Source organism: Carya illinoinensis, chromosome 11, assembly GCF_018687715.1.
Source record: "Carya illinoinensis cultivar Pawnee chromosome 11, C.illinoinensisPawnee_v1, whole genome shotgun sequence".
NCBI lineage: Eukaryota > Viridiplantae > Streptophyta > Magnoliopsida > Fagales > Juglandaceae > Carya > Carya illinoinensis.
The window spans coordinates 39,173,284-39,194,178 of record NC_056762.1 but is presented as its reverse complement, the minus strand read 5'-3'; the positions used below and the strand labels follow the sequence as shown (position 1 = coordinate 39,194,178).

The following is a 20,895-nucleotide window of genomic DNA, read 5'->3' as shown; positions in this document are numbered from 1 at the left end:
ACAACTGATTACTCTACACCTGTGCACACCAGCTCACGGCACCCACAACAGAATGCTCAACAGACTGCCTCACAATACACATGCACAAAACGTGTAAATGCTACAGAAGAAGAATGTAGAAGCATCTAGAATTATTCTGCAAAGATTGGTTTTGGTTTTCACTCTATAAATACTGTACAAAGCACCGAGTGCTGTATTGTAGTGAAAATACATTCTGTAATACCTGAGTAAAATAGTTTCAGCCCATTGAGGCATTTCAGCAAATGACTTGTCTTCACTGTGCTTTGCTATTTCTCAACATGGTATCAGCAGCTTTATAGGACCTCTGTCCATTTACAATCCTTCAATGGCTCCCCTACCTCCATCTCTCACTAATTCTGCTGCCCATCTTCTTACTGTAAAACTTTCGCATGACAACTTTCCACTTTGGAAAGCTTAGATTCTAGCCTTTCTCAAAAGCTATCAATTATATGGCTACGTGGATGGCTCTTTTCCCCTTCCTCCTTCCTCCATAGATGACAAACCCAACCCAGCGCATAACTCATGGCTTCTCCAGGATCAAATGATCATCTTTGCCCTCTATTCTTCCCTCATCGACCCTGTTCTTGCTCAAGTAGTTGATTGTCCCACTTCTCACGATATATGGTCCACTCTAACCAACCTTTACTCGGCTCAATCTACTGCCCATCTTATGCAGACACAGTACCAATTAGCAACTCTCAAAAAAGGCTCAGACACGATTTCAACCTATTTTCATAAAGCAAAAGCGTTAGCCTCATCTCTTTCCTCTGCTGGTCATCCTCTTGATCCCCATGAGTTCATCGTCTACCTCTTAGCTGGCTTAGGCTCTGACTATGAATCGGTTGTGTCCTCCATCACCACCTGACCTGAACCGTTGTCCTCATCTTAGGTCTATAGTTACCTCCTAAATCATGAGTCGCGTCTTGCCCATCAGACCCAAACCACTCTTTCTTCAGCGTCCTTCTCGGCTAATTCCACTCTTTTTCGTCCCACTTCCAATTTTTCCAGTCAAGGCCGAAGTCGTGGCCGTGGTCGTAGTCGAGGTGGTTCCCGAACCTTTTCTTCGGGACCTCCCAATTTCTTCTCTACTAATGCTTCCAACAAACCCACTTGTCAAATCTGTACCCGTGTCGGTCATTTTGCATTCCAGTGTTATCATCGCTTCACACATAATTATCAACCATTCCCACCTTCCTCCCTTACAACTCACTATACTTCGGTTCCTGCTCCTTTGTCACCTTCCAATTCATGGTTCCCTGACACTGCGGCTACGAATCACTTTACATCTGATTTTTCCAATTTAAATTTGGAATCTACTTCATATGCTGGACCTGATCAAGTCTCTATTGGTGATGGGTCTTTTCTTCCTATTCAGCACACCGGCACTGGCCTCCTTCCAACACCCATTGGCAAATTTCTACTTCGTCATTTAATTCATGTCCATTCTATTTCTAAAAATTTATTGTCTGTTCGTCAATTTTGTCTTGATAATTCTATCTTCTTTGAGTTTAATTCTTCTGGTTTTCTTGTGAAGGATTTACGTTCCCGGGAAGTACTTCTTCAAGGCCCCGTTAAGAATGGCTTGTACGTACTTTCATCCCATGATGACGTCATTTCCGGATCTACTGGTTCCATACAACATCAAGCTTTTATTGGTGAACGAACAACTCTTCAAATTTGGCATTCCCGCTTAGGCCACCCGTCTTCCCGTGTTACCTCTTTTACCATTCGCCAACATAATCTCCCCACAACTTCTTTATCACAGTTTACTTCTTGTAATGCTTGTCTTCAAGCAAAATGTCACACTCTCCCTCATCCACCTTCTCCTTCTAGATCAACTCATGCTTTTCAAATCTTATTTCTAGATGTTTGGGGACCGGCACCTGTGCTATCTTTTAATGGCTTTAAATTTTACTTTTCCATTGTAGATGATTTTACTAAATATATTTGGTATTTTCCTTTACATGCTAAATCTGAAGTATCTACTATTTTTTTAGCTTTTCTTAAATTTGTGCAAAATACTTTTTCTCAAAATATCATTGTCGTTCAAACTGATTGGGGTGGTGAATTTCGCCCTTTTCTTCTCTTCTTCTCAATCTTGGTATTGCTCATCGCATTACTTGTCCTTACTCTCATGCTCAAAATGGTAGCGTAGAGCGACGTCATCGTCATATTGTTGAAACTGGGCTCTCTCTTCTAGCCCATTCCTCGGCTCCATCTAAATTTTGGGCTGAGGCTTTTCAAACTGCTACTTTTTTAATAAATAGGATGCCTACCCCTCTTTTACAAAATATTTCTCCTTTTCAACTTTTATTTCGTCAACAACCAGATTATAATTTTTTACGAATTTTTGGATGTGCTTGTTGGCCTAATCTTCGCCCTTTTAATCGTTACAAAATGGACATGCGTTCTCAACTTTGTGTTTTTATTGGGTATAGTTTAAATCATAAGGGTTATAATTGCTTACATATACCTACGGGTAGAATTTACGTATCCCGTGATGTTCGCTTTGATGAAACTAGATTTCCTTTCTCTGCCTCTACTCATTCCGTAACCAATTCTATTCCTTCACCTCAGCCCACAAACCTTTCTTCGGTTTTACTCTCTAATCGGCCCATTTCTCCTACATCTGGTACGTGCCTTTCCCCTCTCATCACTTCTGCTTCACGTGCTGCCCATAATCCCTCTCCAGATCACTCCCTTTCTTCGGCCCACTCCCTTTCTAATTCTTCGGTCCAGCCCTCTTCATTTTCTCAGGCCCACTCCTCCTCTATTCCTTCGGCCCAACCTAGTTCACCTCCTTCAACCCTACCCGATACTCATCTCCTGAATCCTTCCCCTGCTTCCTTACCTCCTGCGCCGTCTTCACCAAAACCCAGCTTACCCTCATCACAGCCGACCTCTAATGCTTCCTTACCTCCTGCGCCGACTTCACCAAAACCCAGCTTACCCTCATCACAGCCGACCTCTACTGTAATAGCCCGCTAGAAATTCAATTGTGAAATTTCTATTAACTTTAGGAATCTCGTGAAAAACCCATAAGTTTTCACAAATCCATTAATCGTATAGGTTTTTGTCTAACTACATAGTTAGTGTTATTATTTACTATGGTATCAGAAGTGTATTTTTGATTATTGGAGATAGTTAGAAGTGTCAAAATGTATTATGGTTTGTGCCATTAGACTCGGAGGGTTATTTAAAGTCTTATGGCGCAATAACTTTTTTTTCATATTTTCGGACAAAACGTCTGTTCAAAACTGTAGATATTATTGGATAAAAAGAAATATTTTGAGGTAATTTTCGTGAATATTATTGGGTAAAAATATTTTGAGTTGATTTTTATAGATATTATTAGATAAAAATATCTTAAGTTGATTTTTGTAGATATTATTGGATAGAATATTATGAGATAATCTTTTATAGATATTTTAGGTAGGAGAAAACCACACTTAACTCTCAACTCTAGCCTTATCACCTCCCTTATCTCGTCCATAAATGTGTCCAGCCAGCACCCATGAACTTATCTTCAATTACTCCTTCTAATAAAAGATTATCAAACTCTCTCTCTCGGACAGATTTTAGTCGATCTTTTGCATGCCCATTTCGAAGCTGTTGTAAGTGTTTTATCATAAAGTCTCCTTCATATAAGTTGTTCCTTTTTGAGTCTAGTTTACATGGATATCTTATTTGCTCCATTTGAAGATCATTTGGTCAGTCAAATATTATGTAAACTATAGAAAGGTCATTCTAGGAGATAAACTGGAGAATATGTTATAGTTTGGAGTTTTTGACCAAGCTAATGGATAGATATTGGTTCGAAATTTTTATGGAGTATTGTTAACATGTATATGTGACTATTGGTTGAGGATTTTTGCATGATTAAAGGTTTTGATGAAAGATGTTCTTAGATTTAGAAACTTAGAAACTGGAAGAGGAAAAACAGTTTCTGTTTTGAGAAAGTTTAACTCTTTGGTGGTCTAAACCTATTCTAATGACTTTGATAATTTTATTGGAGGATCCTAAACATCTTATATACATGTTATATTATTATTTTGAAGATATTTGATGTTAGTTTCAAATATATGAAATTTTATGCAAAGAGATATTCAAATAAGTCAAAGTGTGGATATTCTTGGCTAAATTTATGTTTTGGTTAATTTCTAACCATATGATCTTGAATTAGAAGCTTATATATGTTTTAGGATATCTTTTTAAACCATGTGATGGTTTGGTTTGAAGATCATATATTTATAAGTCATAGATCAAGAGATTTATCAAAACTAGTTGAGGGAAAAGTTTATGTTTTTGGACTAAGTGTAAAACCAAAAACTCCAAATGTTATTTTGTGATTTTGGTGACTTAGTTTGATGATTTAAAGCATGGTTGATGTTAGGATGATATTATGAATATGTTAGAAGTAAGATTTGATTTTTTGAAATTCTTGGAGATGTTTTGATTTAAGGTCAAAACTTGTGATTCAAGTGCTTGGATCTTTTTACAAAAAAGTTTGGTGTTGATTATTAGCTTTTTCTAAATGGATGTTTTAAGTATGGTTTTGAACTTAGGATTGGAAGATGTTGGTTGCAAAATTTTGGTTTAAGCATGAGTTTTGAAGTTGAAAGGAATTGCAACAAAAATAAAGGGAAATGGCCTATGGATGTTTCGACTATAGTGTGTTATTCATAATTGTGTTTTGTTTTAAATTTTTCTGAGTTGATATTTAAGTTTAGGACAAGATTTACATGAGGAATGTAAATTTTGGAAACTTTTAGAGTTAGTATGCAAAATCCTTAAGTTATGGGTAAAACGGTCATTTTCCCACATGTAGAGAGTAAAATGAAAATTTTACTCTTTAAGTTAGTATTTTCCATATTTCAAATTATTAGTGATTTAGTTTTAACTTTTAGAATCACTAATTACAGTTCCTCGTGATCGCACTTGAAGTTTTATAAGAAACGCGGAGATCGAGGTAAGTTAGCTTTTAACTTACTAGCAGTCTACTGTGTATGTGTGCTAAGTAAAAGAATTACAGTGTATGTATGTATGTTATCATATATGTCATGACATGCCAAGTTATCATGTAATTGTCTATTATACAGAATTTATTCTGTCATCAATTTTTATCTGTTACACAATATATTCTGTCATGTATTACTATACATTACAAATATGTCATGCTAAATATGTTGTCTGTTATATGTTATGCCATGTTACGAAATGTTACTATCTCAAGTTGGTTATGTATTTCAAATTATGTTCAAGTCACGTTATGTTATGTCAGGGCTTTAGTCCTTTCATATTCCAGTCACGTTTCATCTTGAGTATATTCAGTTTATGTAGAATACATGAGGCCACAACAACTGTGGAGTATGTATTTAACTGCATAGTGATGTATAGAATACATGGGGCCACAACAACTGTGGAGTATGTATTTACACATAGAATACATGGGGCCACAACAACTGTGGAGTATGTATTTTTAATGTTAAGTCAAGTTTGTGTAGAATACATGGGGCCACAACAACTGTGGAGTATGTATTTACACGTAGAATACATGGGGCCACAACAACTGTGGAGTATGTATTTTTCATGTTAATTCAAGTTTCAGAGCAAGTTCATGCTAAGTCAAGTTTCAGATCAAGTTCATGTCAAGTCAAGTTCAGTTCATGATTCAATTTAAGCTATGTCAATTATGCTATGTTGTACGCTAAGTTATGCTTTAATTACTTATAAATTTGATTATGCATTTATGCTTTTACTGTCATACATGCATCATTAGTCTGTATGGAAGTTTTTTGTTAACTTGTTGAGATTTGTAATCAAATCTCACTGTGGTAGTCCTAACTACCATTCCCCTCGAATGATAGATCTTGTTACAGGACCTGAAGGAGGATCAGGAGCTGACCAACTAGACACAGTCGACTGAACGACGGTGCGTCGTTAATGTTAATATAGTAGTTAAATTACTACTTGTACGATGGAGTTGCATCTTCAGTACTTTTGGATCATAACTATTTTGGAATAGTGCTGTGATCTTAGTTATTCAATGGATCTTTATGTATGAAGTATGTTTTAAGTATTGAGATATTTTCAGTTTGGTGCATAGTATTGCTAAAGAAAAAAAAAATTATCCGCTGCGAATATTGCATAATGTTAGATGCATGTTAGGATTATTGCATCTTATATGTCATGAACAGGGGCAGGTAACCTTGTGTTGCATGTCTCGACGCTTCAAATGTCCGTCCGATCCCAAACGGAATTTGGGGGCGTCACATCTACCTCCCACCCAATGCTTACCAGGTCAAAGACCCACAGCTCCCGTCCTCTTTATCGCACGGATGGCACCTTGCCATGGCCTCATCCCAAACCGTTGGCCTCATCCCAAACCGTTGGCCTCATTAACCGAATCTCCTGCCATTCCTAAAGAACCAACTTCATATACCGTTGCATCCCAATATCCGGCTTGGCGTGATGCTATGGCCACCGAATTCGAAGCCCTCCTACGAAACCACACCTGGGATTTGGTTCCTCCCTCTCCCAATCTCAATATTCTTAGATCTAAGTGGGTTCTTAAAACCAAAAGACATGCTGATGGAACTCTAGAACGTCGAAAAGCTCGACTTGTTGCTAAAGGGTTCCACCAGCAAGTCGGCTTCGATTATTCTGAGACATTTTCTCCGGTTGTTAAGCCGGTCACTATACGTTTAATTCTCTCTCTTGCAGTAACTCGGAAATGGCCTCTTCATCAACTGGATGTGCAGAATGCATTCTTACATGGGGATCTGGAGGAGGATGTTTTCATGCATCAACCAACTGGGTTTGTAAATCCTGACTTTCCTCAATTTATTTGTAAACTGCGAAAATCAATATATGGTTTGAAACAAGCCCCTAGGGCTTGGTTTCTGCGAAAATCAATATATGGTTTGAAACAAGCCCCTAGGGCTTGGTTTGCTAAACTGAGTTCACGACTGTTGGATTTAGGATTTCATGCTTCCACATCCGATTCCTCCTTGTTTATTCTTTCCAATGCATCTGCCTCTATTTATGTATTAGTCTATGTAGACGATATTGTTGTTACAACCTCTAATTCTTCTCTGATCAATGATTTTATACTTGCTTTGCGTCAATCTTTTCCTGTTAAAGATCTTGGCACTCTCCATTATTTTTTAGGAATTCAAGTTTGTAGAAATTCTTCTGGTTTATTTCTCTCTCAGCATCGTTATATTTCTAATCTACTTCACAAGACCAATATGCATCAGTCGAAAACTATGACTACTCCGATGGCTTCTTCCACTAAACTCACTGTTGTTGATGGACCCTCTTTTGAGGATCCTCAACTTTATCGAAGTATAGTGGGCAGCCTTCAATATCTCTCTTTTACCCGCCCTGACATCTCATTTGCTGTTAACAGAGTATGTCAATTCATGCATTGTCCTCGTCTCTCTCATTGGCAAGCTGTTAAACGCATTCTCCGCTACCTTCGCCTCACCCCTTCTTTTGGATTACACCTATCACCAACTTCTTCTTTTCGAATAACTGCCTTTTCAGATGCGGATTGGGCTGGTTGCCCTGATGATCGTAAATCTACTGGGAGTTTTTGCATTTATTTTGGTTCTCATTTAGTCTCTTGGGGGTCAAAGAAACAACCCACTGTTGCAAGGTCCTCCACTGAGGCTGAATACAAATCAGTGGCCAACACCACTTGTGAAATACTTTGGCTACAATCTTTGTTAACTGAATTAGGAATTGTTCTTACTGATATTCCGACTTTATTTTGTGATAATCTTGGTGCTACTTACTTATCTGTTAATCCTATTATGCACTCACGAATTAAACATGTTGACTTGGACTATCATTTTGTTCGTGATCGTGTTGCTGCCAAATCACTTGTCGTCAAGTTTCTTCAAAGCAAAGACCAAATTGCAGATATTTTTACAAAGCCACTCTCCTCAGCTCGTTTCTCTTTTTTACGATCAAGTCTCACTCTCAAGGAGGTGCCCCTTGCATCGCGGGGGGATGTTAGCACAACTGATTACTCTACACCTGTGCACACCAGCTCACGGCACCCACAACAGAATGCTCAACAGACTGCCTCACAATACACATGCACAAAACGTGTAAATGCTACAGAAGAAGAATGTAGAAGCATCTAGAATTATTCTGCAAAGATTGGTTTTGGTTTTCACTCTATAAATACTGTACAAAGCACCGAGTGCTGTATTGTAGTGAAAATACATTCTGTAATACCTGAGTAAAATAGTTTCAGCCCATTGAGGCATTTCAGCAAATGACTTGTCTTCACTGTGCTTTGCTATTTCTCAACAAGAACTGATGAATAATGAATTACTTTTTATTATCTTAGGAAAATTCAAGTATAATGGATCACTCGTACCAAATTAATAAAGAGTGCCTAAACGCAATTATCATGTTAATAATGGTAGAATGGGTCGAAAATGAGAAGCAAAATATTATATATATATATACACACATATATATGGTTCACGTGTCCACATCGTGAAATGAACTCAACAATAATACATGTCTGTACGTACTGCGAACCCTATGCTCTATATATATAATATATACATGCCTCTATTCAGCCAATATATATATATGCCTCTATGATCTGCTTAGATTCGGCTAGACCACAAATTCCCTTTTATTATATGCCAAAAAAAAATAAATTTAGGATGGACAAGAAATTAATGTAACCCGGCCCATGACATGCATGCCTTGCTGCAACTTTGGTAGGTATGGTTTAAAACCATGCAGAATCAGTACTCTGATGAGAGATATATAAGCAAGACTCTGCAACAAAGAGATAAAGTGTATATATATATATATATATATATAAGAAATCATGGAAAACAAACAGTAGAAGCCATGGGAATCTGTGAAACTGAAGCGGTTCTGACGTCGAATACGTTCACGTACAGTTGTACCGATCAGACAGTCACGGATTTGAAATTGAAATTCGCTCAATTTAATTTCACAATGGAACTCTTGAAATGCTCTATAAGTTTCCCTGGTTTTTAGCAAAATTGGTGTTCTGATTTGATACATGGCCCTCAGTTTTGCTTCCTTGTCAGAGAAAATAGTCACGGGTGCTCATAAAATTCGGTTATATAGTCCTAGGTCGATCAAACACTAAAACCCATCGCAACCCAATCGAAATTACTAGCAGTGAGCTGCTTCGAGGACCCAAAGCCATGGGTCCAAAGGTCAATGCCTTGTTGTTCATCTCCTTGATTTTCACGTTGAACGTTTTGCCACCAGCACTTGCTTGTGCTCCATGCACACAGCCACACCAACCTTCCCACCGTCCAAGCCATCCGAAAATACCACACCCCAAACCACCAACTACGAAAAATCCCCCACATCATGGAGGGCACCCAAAAGGATCCCCACCATCCAAAAACCCGCCTGCGCCTCCCGCAGTTGTTCCGCCAATTATTATATCGCCACCTATAGTTACACCGCCTTCTTCTCCCTACCCACCCTACACTGGCAACCCTCCTTCTGGAGGCGGCGGTGGCGGCGGCGGAGGAGGAGGTGGCGGTGGTGGTGGAGGAGGAGGTGGTGGAGGTGGAGGTGGTGTTCCTGGTCTCAACCCTCCGCCTTCCGCTCAACCAACTTGTCCCATCAATGCCCTTAAACTAGGGCTTTGTGTAGACGTGCTTGGAGGTTTGGTGCATGTTGGATTAGGCAACCCTGTTGAGAATGTATGCTGTCCGGTGCTTAAAGGTCTGCTTGAACTTGAGGCGGCTGTTTGTCTTTGCACTACCATAAGGATTAAGCTTCTCAACCTCAACATTTTCATCCCCCTCGCCCTTCAAGTCCTAATAACTTGTGGGATGACTCCTCCTCCTGGTTTCGTGTGTCCTCCTCTCCTATGAGTATTTTTTTTTTTACTTTCATAATGCGCTTACCTGATGCTAGCTGTTCGTTATTTAATAATTTTTCCGAGTCTTATTAGAGTTTTGTTGGTTTTGTGTCTCCGGTGCTTTTGTTTTTTGAGTTACTCCTTGAAAAGTAATTGACTTGTCGTGGTGCTGCGACTGCGTCCGGTAGAAAAGAAAGATACATGAGTTCGTGCGGCTTGGAGAATTAATGGTTCCACTATGTCTCTAATGAGGTACTGTATTTGAAGAGGGTTAAGCTATCTTTGTTAAGTCTTGAAGTAATCTGCTCAGAAAAGAGAGAGAAAAAGTCTCAATACGCGGGTCTTCTTGCAATAACTCTTTGCTTGGGATCGGATTGTCAGTCTCTTCTAGACTTCTTGGATGTTCCTAACATTAGGACCACATTTTTTTTTTCTTTAGGTGGAGCTTCATATATTTCGTGTGCACGTTCTTGGCCGTTTCTGTTTTTGAATAAATTCTTGATTTCGAAAAACTAAAGATGCTAGCAGCTGGTAGTTTCTGAGTATGGTTTACAGGTTTAGTAGTACTTTTACGGCTGTCAACTCTCTCTCTCTCTTTCACACACACCCGTACACATGTACACACAATTATGTCATGATGGGTTTACAAAATGGTTAAGGAGTATTCCGGGGCCTTCATGTATTCCCTTCTATTATTCTTGGAAGAGGAATATTTAAGTTCATTGACTTCATTGAGTTAGAGCTTAACTAGATGAATGGATAACTTTTATATATATATAACATTCAATGCGAAGTGGAAGTTAATCATTTATTCCACAACATGAATATTAATTACCGAAGTGATCCGGAAATTTTCTTTTCATTTTCGAGACGAAATTAACTAGCTAGCTACCACAAATTCCATTAATTCGATGTTTATCTCGAAAAGAATATCATGTTACAATAAAAACTTAAATTTGAAAGGGGCTAAAAAAAGAAGTTGATGGTCATCAGGCAACGTCATATATCGGAAAATTATATATATCAGCTTAAAAGTTTACTTTTACAATTTCCTATCCATTTTCGAATTCGTTTTACTATAAATTACTTTATAAGTTGGAAGCTACCATAGAAAACCTCACATTTTATATATTGATATGATACAGTAGTACCTGTAATTATAATTTTCAAGTGACTTGATCTGAAAATATCTAAACGCTAGCTAGCTGATCATGTGTTTCCTGGATTGAGGTACGTATTTCTACACCAAAACCAATATTCAATATTACCCACTCACTTCAGGATCGATACTGATCATCAGGGAAGAAGTACTCCATCTAAAACGGTAAAAAACATACATTACCGGCCAGTCAAGGATCGGAGAGGGAAGAAATATTATAAATTCGTGTACAGGGGCCGGGGTTTATGAAGAGAAAAAAGTTCACACTCCTTAAATTTCTTGCCGTTGTATTCCCTGGATTGGAAAGACGTCGTAACAAACATATATCTATAAATATATAAGCGGTATTTTCTGTCTATCCATATATGGAATGCCTCCAAAAAGTCATTTTTCTCGGGCCTTATAATTAAGCTTGTTGACAAAAGTGGTTCACGGGAGAACTGCAACAAATTAATTAGGTCATGGGGACAATCTAGTTCATGTGATAGAATCAGGAATATTAATCGAACCGAAAGTCTAATACTAAAGACGTCGTACCTTTTACTAGTTCATGTTCATGTTCCAGATGATCATTCACACAGTGGGTTAATTTGTATAACGTAGATACACAAAACCCAAGTCACAGAAATACTTATAAAACCTTCATTCCCCACACAGTGGGTTTGTACGTACGTAGAAGAAGAAAAAGGATCCTAGCTAGTAAATGCATGACCGATCGAGTAAATCTCCATTAATTTTGTCTTATGACTTTGACGATTTGAAGAACTTCGGTATATTTTTGTTGTTATTTAATTTGGTGGCCGCGAGTAATTACGTCTTCATTTCATGATTCCACATGACAGCTAGCTCTTGCTAAACAAATCGGTAAGCTGTCATTATCAGCATCGATCTCTTTTGGCGTTCCCCAACTATCTCCTTTTAGGTATCATTGCATTACCGACCTCCTCCAAAACACATACAAAGATCGAAAGTTTAATTTGAAGAAACTTTTGGATGATCAACATGATTAATGGATTGGCTTAAATTCTTGAATGTCGTGTTAAGTGGAGACCAGATATAATGGGAGCATATATATATATATGCATGCATTGCATGTAAACGGCGATCGATGAAGTGAAATGAAAAGATTTATATTCCTTCTTCCATGTGATCATGAGGGGATCGTATTTTCCTCATAAAATTCTGAGTCACGGGGAGAACAGCACATGTAGTGGTTGCCTAACGCCACAGATTTTGTCATCATGGACCATAAATTAAGGATGCGAAGGAGTCGTACCTACTTGAGTGCCTAAAGCAGGAGATGTACTATATATATATAAAATTGATCTGATCTAGCTCTCCAAGGAATAAACGGCATATTTATATAACAACCATGATAATTCTTTTGACGATCCAACCATCTACTTTGAGGCTATATATAGATGCTGAATTCATGTACCGACCATTGAAATAATGAATTAATATGTTCAATTACTTTCTAGTGTATGAGAATGCATGTTTATTGTCTGACGTGGCTAGACATATATATATATACTACATGAAGAGTCTACGTACATTGGATCAAATGTGGCTAGATATTTAATTAAATATTGTTAAGAGGCTCATGAATTATGTTGCGATTTAATATTGTTAGTCGATTTTACTTGAGAATAGCAGACATATACTCAATATGATAAAATGCAATATTGGTTGCCCCTTTATAAGAGTCCATGCATGACAATTAAGGGCATCCGGGGATTGGGCGCATGCATTGGCCAGAGCATAGAATTAATCTTCTCGTTAAATTTCTTAATTTTTTTCTATATATATATATATATTTATATATGTACCAATTGCTACCTAATGAAGGCACGCATGTTGAACAAATAATTAACAAAGCTCTGCAGGAAGGAGAGACGAGATCAGTACTGATCACTTCTCCCTAGCTAGCTAGCTATCTTGTCATTATCACTCCCACGTCCTCACTTCGAAGGATGAACCAGTTTCCTCGAAAGATCAACGAAAAAAGTTTCAATTAAATGGGGAAAAAAACAAAAAGAACAAAGACGATCGAAAGAAAGATAATGATATTCCATTTCTCATGCATAAAAAGTACACAAGCGAACATCAGTAAGGAGACTTATTCATTATTATAATCCCTCAAATCCGAAAGCAACTATATGTAGCAAGCAATTAAAACTGGAAATTCTCACTCACACCACTCACATAACAATAGATCTAGAATATTATAGTTTCAAACAAGGGAAATTAAAGCAATGGACATACAATAATAAGAAACGAGATTTGTACTAATTCTACGCACACTGGAATCCAGATGGAGCTCTCCTTGAACAAACATTGAGAAGCAAACTGAGAGAAATTGGGATGTTGAGGTTGATGTTCAATATATTAGCTCTGATGACAGTACAAAGACAGACAGCAGCCTCAAGGTCAGCAAGGCCTTGGATGAGAGTGCAGCAAGGAGTTACCGGAGGGTTGCCTAAGGTAACGTTAAGCAAACCGCCGAGCAAATTAGCGCATACTCCAAGTTTTAGGGCATCCCTAGGGCATGAACCCCGGGAAGGGTTGGGGTTCGGGGTTGGGTTATTTGGGTTTGGGTTCGGATTATTTGGGTTCGGGTTGTTTGGGTTCGGGTTGTTTGGGTTCCTTGACCTTGGACCAGGGCATGTGCCACTGCCACATGCAGTGACAAGTGCAAAGAAGAGAAGATTGAGTGAGAAGAATAGAGCCAGTGAGACAGAGCTTTTGGAAGCCATCTCCCAAACCCTAGTACGTGGTAGTACTTACAGTGGTTCGAAACCAGAAAATTAGTTATAGAAGAACTTGTGATGATCAGGTTATAGACCATTTGAAGTGAGGGGTGGGTATTTATAGGCTTCAAGATCGAGGGAGATCGTGTTGAATCTGATATTATTAGAAGATAATTAAAATATCACATAATAAACCCAAACACCCATCATGTGTCGTCCAAGGATTTTAGCTGGCAAAACAACGAAATTTTGGAAAACTTTTGGATGCTTGTGGGTTGTGGGGCATGGCAAGTTGCCATCATGTTCATGCGGTCTTGCCTTAGCATCATCAATATCGGTGGATCTATCCAGCGAGTTTTTCTTATTTGAACCCTCTATTCTACTGCATCCACAGAACCCAGATGCATGATTAAAGTTGGACCTCTAACTTAAAGGTAATGAGCTAGGCCAATGTATGTAATGAGATTTGCCCTACATCATCCATAGATACTGACTGTATATCATTCACCTTGGGGAAAAATTCGAGTTAATTCCTACTAATATTTGAGATTAGTGATCGACGAGCTAGCTAGCTAGCGACAGTACTGGAATATCATTTCCACTTCCATCTAGAGAGAGATCATTAGTTTCTTGTAACGGTTACTACTTTCAAATCATGGCTAAGACACATACGGTAAATGAATAAGATTAAAAAAATAAAAATTCTGGTTGGCTGTCGATTCACAGTGATGATCTGTTTAACCGATGATCATGATCTCTGGATCTTTATTTCGTTTTTGTATTTTACTTTAACTGCCAATGTCTAGTACTCTACTTCATGACGCGCGCGATTCGTAACATTCTTTTGTCCAATAAATAGATAGCCACATAATTTTTCAAGAAAAATTAGTAATCATGAGCACCTAGCACTCGAACAGAGGCAAGATCCTTTGATTTAGGACTACAACTGAGAAATCCCTCAAGGTCCAAAGCAGTATATATATTATGATATTATGGAAGCTGCGGCAAGTTATTTCTTTCTTGTCAATTAATATATCAGATTTAACTAACTAGCTAGCTGGACAAGCAGACTTCCTTCACACACACACACACACACATGTTTTTTTTAGTATACTTTAATCTTGGCATGTTCTGGGCGGAGGTTTGCTGCTAGAAGGAAGTTCACGGGCAACCCTAGAACCATTATGGGCTCCACGGGATCTTTATATGAAACTTACGAAACTCTTCATCAGGCGGAAACTAATTCCTCTTTAACAATGTCTGGAGTATATATGTTATTTTCTTTTTCTTCTCACGCTATCATGTGGAGCCATCTTTAGTTCTACTAAAAGAAAGAGCAGTCGCCTCAACAGTACCGATCATTTTATCATGTCTGGAGTGCATGCGTCCTGCTCCTCATAATATAATTGACTATAAATGTTTTGTTTTGTGCAGAGGCAAATTGCAATATTAATCTGAAGTTGGTAATAAGTTGGTTCACCTGATCTTCACGAGATGTTTTATACAAATTATTGTCTTGATGCGTAGGACAGTACTGTGAAGCGTGTAAATTATTGTCTTGATACGTTCCGTTTGGCTACTGTTAGTACATGAGTGATGTATTCTCAAATATTCTATTAGTATTTATCATTTTATTATTATTTTTTACCTACTTTTTATTACTATTTATTACTTTTCACATATTTTTTATTACTATTCATTATTTTATTATTACTTTTACATAATTTTCTTAACACTTCTCACTACCCAAACCTTTATAATTTTATTTTCCAAACTCATGATTCTGTTTGTTTTTTTTTTTTTTTCAAAATTCAAGCCTTAAATTTTAAATTTCATGATTTTCAGCATATATATCAATAATTGACATGCGGAGAAATAAGCTTTTTTGTAAATTTTTTTAAAATACATTTAGCATTTTTCATAAATTAATTAGAATTATTTATATTCTTAAAGATTAAATGTTTAATCAAATAAGTATATTCTAATATTTATCTATACACAGATTGTCGTTTCTGATACCAATAGTACTTACATGTCTAACAATTGATCGTTCAAAAATCTTGAGAATACCGGTACTTTTTAATACAGGACGCCAATCGTTACATGAGTGTACGTGACAAATTTGTTTACAAGAGCCAAACTAATTAGCAGCCAGAGTGCTAAAAGCCAAGTACTTCTTTAGAACTGATTTTCTAAGGAGCAAAGTGGGTATTAATGCTTCTTATTTATGGAGGAGCTTTATGGCAGCAATAAAGGTCTTGTAGAGAGGTTTGATTTGGAGAATAGGTACTGATACAGCAGTTAACATATGGCATAAAAGATGGCTTCCCAGTCCATCATCTTATAAAGTGCAATATCAGGTGAGGGAAGGATGTGAGGGTTGGAGGGTTAGTAATTTGATTGATCAGTCTCGTGGGGTATGGAATATCTCTCTATTAAGGGATCTTTTTGTGCCTGAGGAGGTGGATGTGATTAGTAGAATCCCCCTAAGTATGAGTAATGCTCCTAATAGACTAATTTGGAGATCTTCAAAGGATGGCAAGTTCACAGTTACAAGTGCCTATCACCTTCTAGGTTAGATGAAGGCCACTGATAAGGGACAATCTTCTCACAGTTCAAGGAAGTGTGAAGTTTGGACTAAATTATGGAAAATCCAGATTCCTAATGCAATGAGAATGATGTTGTGGAGGGCCTGTCATGATTCTTTGCCAACAAAACAGAACCTATTCAAGAGGAAGATGGTTGAGTCTTCATTATGTCCTATTTGCACTTTGGCAGTTGAATCTACTACTCATGCCTTGTGGTCGTGTCCTTCAGTCCAAGATGTGTGGGGTTCCAGTTCGAAGAAGTTACAGAAAGTGTCTATTATGGAAACTAGCTTTCAGGAGCTGGTAACTAACCTGATATCAGTTTTAAGTGCAGAGGAATTGGCAATGTTTGCTGCTACTGTGTACTAGGTGCGGAAAAGAATGAATGCCTTTGTGTTTGAGGATAAGTTTCTGCATCCAGGTACTCTTGTACAAATTTCTGCTCAAGTTGTAGCTGATTACAAAGCTGCACATCAAAAGGAAGGCATTTCAGAAGTTAGAGTGAATTCTGGACAGGTTGCTAATCACTGGTTAGCTCCCCCACCCAATATGCTGAAAGTTAACTGGGATGCAGCTGTGGATGGCATTAGATGCAAGGTTGGAATTTGGGTAATTATCAGAGATCATGCAGGGAAGGTAGTGGCCACATTGCAATCTACCTGAGACTTGTTTCCAGATGCAAAACTGGCAGAGACAACAATAACCCTTAAAGCAGTGGTGTTATATGTCCATTTGAAATTGCAACACGTGATGTTAGAAGGTGATGCACTGAATGTGGTGAATGGCATCAATGGAAAGGTTGAAAATTGGAGCTTAGTTGGACTAATGATTCAAGATATTAAAGGTTTGCTCGTAACATTGCAGCACTGGACAGTGGCTTATGTTCTCAGGAATTACAATGTTTTAGCGTGCTCATTGTTTGTGCTCCTTGTATCCATCGTTTAATGTAATAAGTTGGATGAAGAAAGATTATTTTTCTAAAAAAATTTGTTTCCCTTCCCACGACATGAATTCGGGATCGGAAAGATGAAAAGACCCATTAAAAGATTTAGGGAACATGCAGTACGAGGCTATGATATTTCGGCTAGATATATAGATAACGCATGCAGGCATGTGCAAAATTAAAAGTAGCAATCAATTATTTCGTTATGAATTTCTCTTGCTGAAATTGAGCATTAATATTAACGAATAATTAATATATATTGGACTAGCTTGTTGTCTCGATCTTCGTGCGGTATATCATGGATTTGTCAATCCTAATTATGGCTGGCTAGCGAGGTTCTGATATTCTTATATATAATGATCACAGATCTTTAGGGACATCTCTATGAATGATCCCTTTCATTCCTTGAGTACTGAATCTTCTCCGAGCGGATATAAACAGTACTAGTCGTGCATGTATATAAGAAAGCACGTACGTACAAGATTTAATTACTATATTGCTAAGCATTTCATGGTGATCAGTCAAATTGGCTTTCGGCCGTCATCATGTACGTACGTAAGGGCTTTCACGAGTCAAGGTAATATTTAGCTGGGCATGCATTTAATTATAGCCACAACTACCAAATACAAACAGCGTTACACGTACGTACAAATCACACGCAAAACATGACGATCGATACCCAGCATTAACAGATCAAGCTGATCAATTACATGATTAGTAAGTCAAAGGGTATCATACCACGTATCATGTATAGTAAGTTAGTAACATGAAACGACGGCGCCCTTTAGCTGGAATTTTTGTTTTAATTTTTACGTGGACCTGATCTGATTAAATGGAATTTACAGAAGGTATAAAAGTTACAAAAATAGTCAGCAACATTAATGTTTTCATTTACAACATTAATATTATTAAATCTCTCGATCTCCTTTAATATATAGTACTGACAACGTAACGCGCGCGTAGTTTTGTCTCAACTGCATGCAATAATTTTGCACACTTTTGTCAGCTCCCTCTGTAATAAGGCTATGTTTTATGTATAAATCAGTGCAACTTAGGATGTAATTTTCATGACACATGAGTACTAGTACTTGACAATATGTTAGATTAAAGAGATTTATTTTTTATTTTTATAAACTAGCTAGCTCTCTCTTCGCGTGTGTGTGTGTGTGTATATATATATCAATATTAATGTAGAGATCGAGTTCATTTGTAAGTAAAAGGCTGATCAATATATTATAGAAAAAATAATTATTCACTAAATCTGCAGTGTACGTACGTACGTACAAGCTGTCTAAACCATATGCATACGTCTGAAATATGAATATCCATCCCTCTAGCTAGCATTTGCTCACCGCTCAAATGTGACCAATTATGATATATAGTTAATACCTTTTTCCGTTTTCTCATGTCGCCGTTTCCACAAATTAAAGATAAGCATTATAAATTACACGATCGATCGAGTCACATCCACAAAAAGTATTGATCGATCAAGCAATTACGATTGACATGACATATGGCTACTTAATTTCCAAATGATATGGACATGACGATCGATCGATGTAGATCAAACGTCTAATTTTCTAGGAATAATTAGTTTAATTTCAACATGAGCCACGTCATGAATTGCCATATATATACACACACATATATATATATATATAAATGTTAATATAATGATGTATTAATTATATATCAGTCCGAATTAATGGTGCGATTTTAAATTTATAAACTAATTAATTAGGTGATAACTGATTATTGCAAGATTTTAGATCTCAAAGGGGCACGACCTATTTAACATGAAGTAATTGATCAGTTCTGTTATCTACTGAATCAAAACTAATTCATTTATATTAAAGAAAGATGAAAAATGCACATATTTATCTTCTGATTTGTAATTTCTATATATTATAATGATCAATTTAGGTTTTCTTAAATTATGAAGAAATTAAATTGTAAATAGAGAAATAATACTTTTAGTTGTGAGCGTGTAAGCGCCACACAATAATTTTAAAAAAAATGAATAAATACAGGACATACATAAAAGAAAAAATTTAATAGTAGACTCAACTTTTTTTTCAAAATGATTACATAATATTTATATATTTCACAACTGTATATAGTATTACTATTGTAAATATTATATTCCTTTTAAAACGATAAAATTAACCACCCTTAAAACTCTCAAAAAGTACAAAATATCTTATTAAATTAAAAAAATAAAAATTCAATTAAAAAATACGTTTTTTAATTATAAGTTTGAATTAGAAAATAATTTTCTGGTTTTAATGTTTTTTGAATTTGTTTTATTCATTGAAAAATATTCATGTTTTTTTTCATCGATATACTAAAATAATTGAATGATAACTTGAGAGCTGGGAATCTTAAAAAAGAAAAAAAGAAAAAAAAAGGGAATTTGTGTATCAATTTCTCCCTAATGAAATGAAATTTCTGTTAGGGGAGATCAGAATCTCCTGTTTTTTTGCCAGCTTAATTAATAATACTGACTGTCCACTTGATCTCTATATTTACCTAAATTACTCTGTATTCATGCATGTCTCGTGTCCATATTTAGCTCTTTCTATAAATACGACCCCTAATAACAAGTCTTTACACGGTTATAGCAAAACCACTTTAAACAATATCATTAGTACTTATCGATCGATACTGATTATTTAGCAGTTTGAGTTTGGGAGTGAAGTTTCAGAGAGAGAGATGGATTCGAGGAGATCTTTGTCAGCTGCTCTTTTCATGATCTCAATCAACCTTATCTATTTCACCCATGTTAGTGATGGTAATTGTCACACTTGCCCTAAACCTAATCCAAACCCTAGCCCAAACCCGACTCTTGCCAAGCATAGCTGCCCCATAGACGCCCTAAAGCTGGGAGTCTGTGCCAAGCTGCTTAATGGAACCGTCGGTGCCTTAATTACGTGGTTGGGACCCCACCAGATACCCCTTGCTGCTCACTTCTCGGAGGGCTTCTCGATCTTGAAGTCGCTGTCTGCCTCTGCACTGCCATTAAAGCCAACATCCTTGGCATCAACCTTAACGTTCCCGTTTCGCTGAGCTTGCTTGTTAATACTTGTGGGAAGAAGCTTCCCTCTGGCTTCAAATGTGCCTAGCTAGCTAGCTGGGCCCTTCTTCAGATAATATATATATATATATGTCAATAAAACTTGCTCTAAGAGTGCTACAACTCTGATTGTAATTGTGGTTAATTTCATGCATGGATTTTAATTAATTTGAAATTACGATTGATTGCGTGAATTCACGTTTTTCAAAAAGGGTCAAGGCTTGTACTCTTATTTAAGGAAAATTAATTGGAATGGTATAAAAGAAAAGAAAACATGCATGCAGTATAGTACTCTTCCTGATTAATATATATTAATTATATATCATGCCCATCGACTAATTTGCATATAATATAGTACGTACGTACAATTCAGCAAGCTGTATGCCATGCTTTTCAAAATTAGAATTATTCCGCTTCGATATATCTGCACAAGGGGAACCTTAAAACCCATTTCTCTGGCTGACGAAGTAGTAATTTA

The 20,895-nt window shown here is 37.0% G+C and overlaps 2 protein-coding genes and 1 pseudogene across 2 annotated transcripts; 2 read left to right on the top strand and 1 right to left on the bottom strand.

Moving 5' to 3' along the window:
• The first annotated feature begins 9,082 nt into the window (after nt 1–9,082).
• LOC122281664 (36.4 kDa proline-rich protein) lies at nt 9,083–10,421 on the top strand. Its single transcript, XM_043093389.1, has one exon. It carries the CDS (start codon nt 9,231–9,233, stop codon nt 9,915–9,917), a length of 687 nt encoding a protein of 228 aa, XP_042949323.1. The 5' UTR covers nt 9,083–9,230; the 3' UTR covers nt 9,918–10,421.
• Nucleotides 10,422–13,107: 2,686 nt separating this feature from the next.
• On the bottom strand, nt 13,108–13,917 carry LOC122281665 (pEARLI1-like lipid transfer protein 3). The gene has a single exon (XM_043093390.1). It carries the CDS (start codon nt 13,817–13,819, stop codon nt 13,358–13,360), a length of 462 nt encoding a protein of 153 aa, XP_042949324.1. The 5' UTR covers nt 13,820–13,917; the 3' UTR covers nt 13,108–13,357.
• Nucleotides 13,918–19,966: 6,049 nt separating this feature from the next.
• LOC122282589 lies at nt 19,967–20,585 on the top strand (annotated as a pseudogene).
• The last annotated feature ends 310 nt before the right edge of the window (nt 20,586–20,895 follow it).

Bases quoted from the DNA above. Each gene is read 5' to 3' on its own strand.
- LOC122281664 (XM_043093389.1), top strand. From the start codon at position 9,231: ATGGGTCCAAAGGTCAATGCCTTGTTGTTCATCTCCTTGATTTTCACG.
- LOC122281665 (XM_043093390.1), bottom strand. From the start codon at position 13,819: ATGGCTTCCAAAAGCTCTGTCTCACTGGCTCTATTCTTCTCACTCAAT.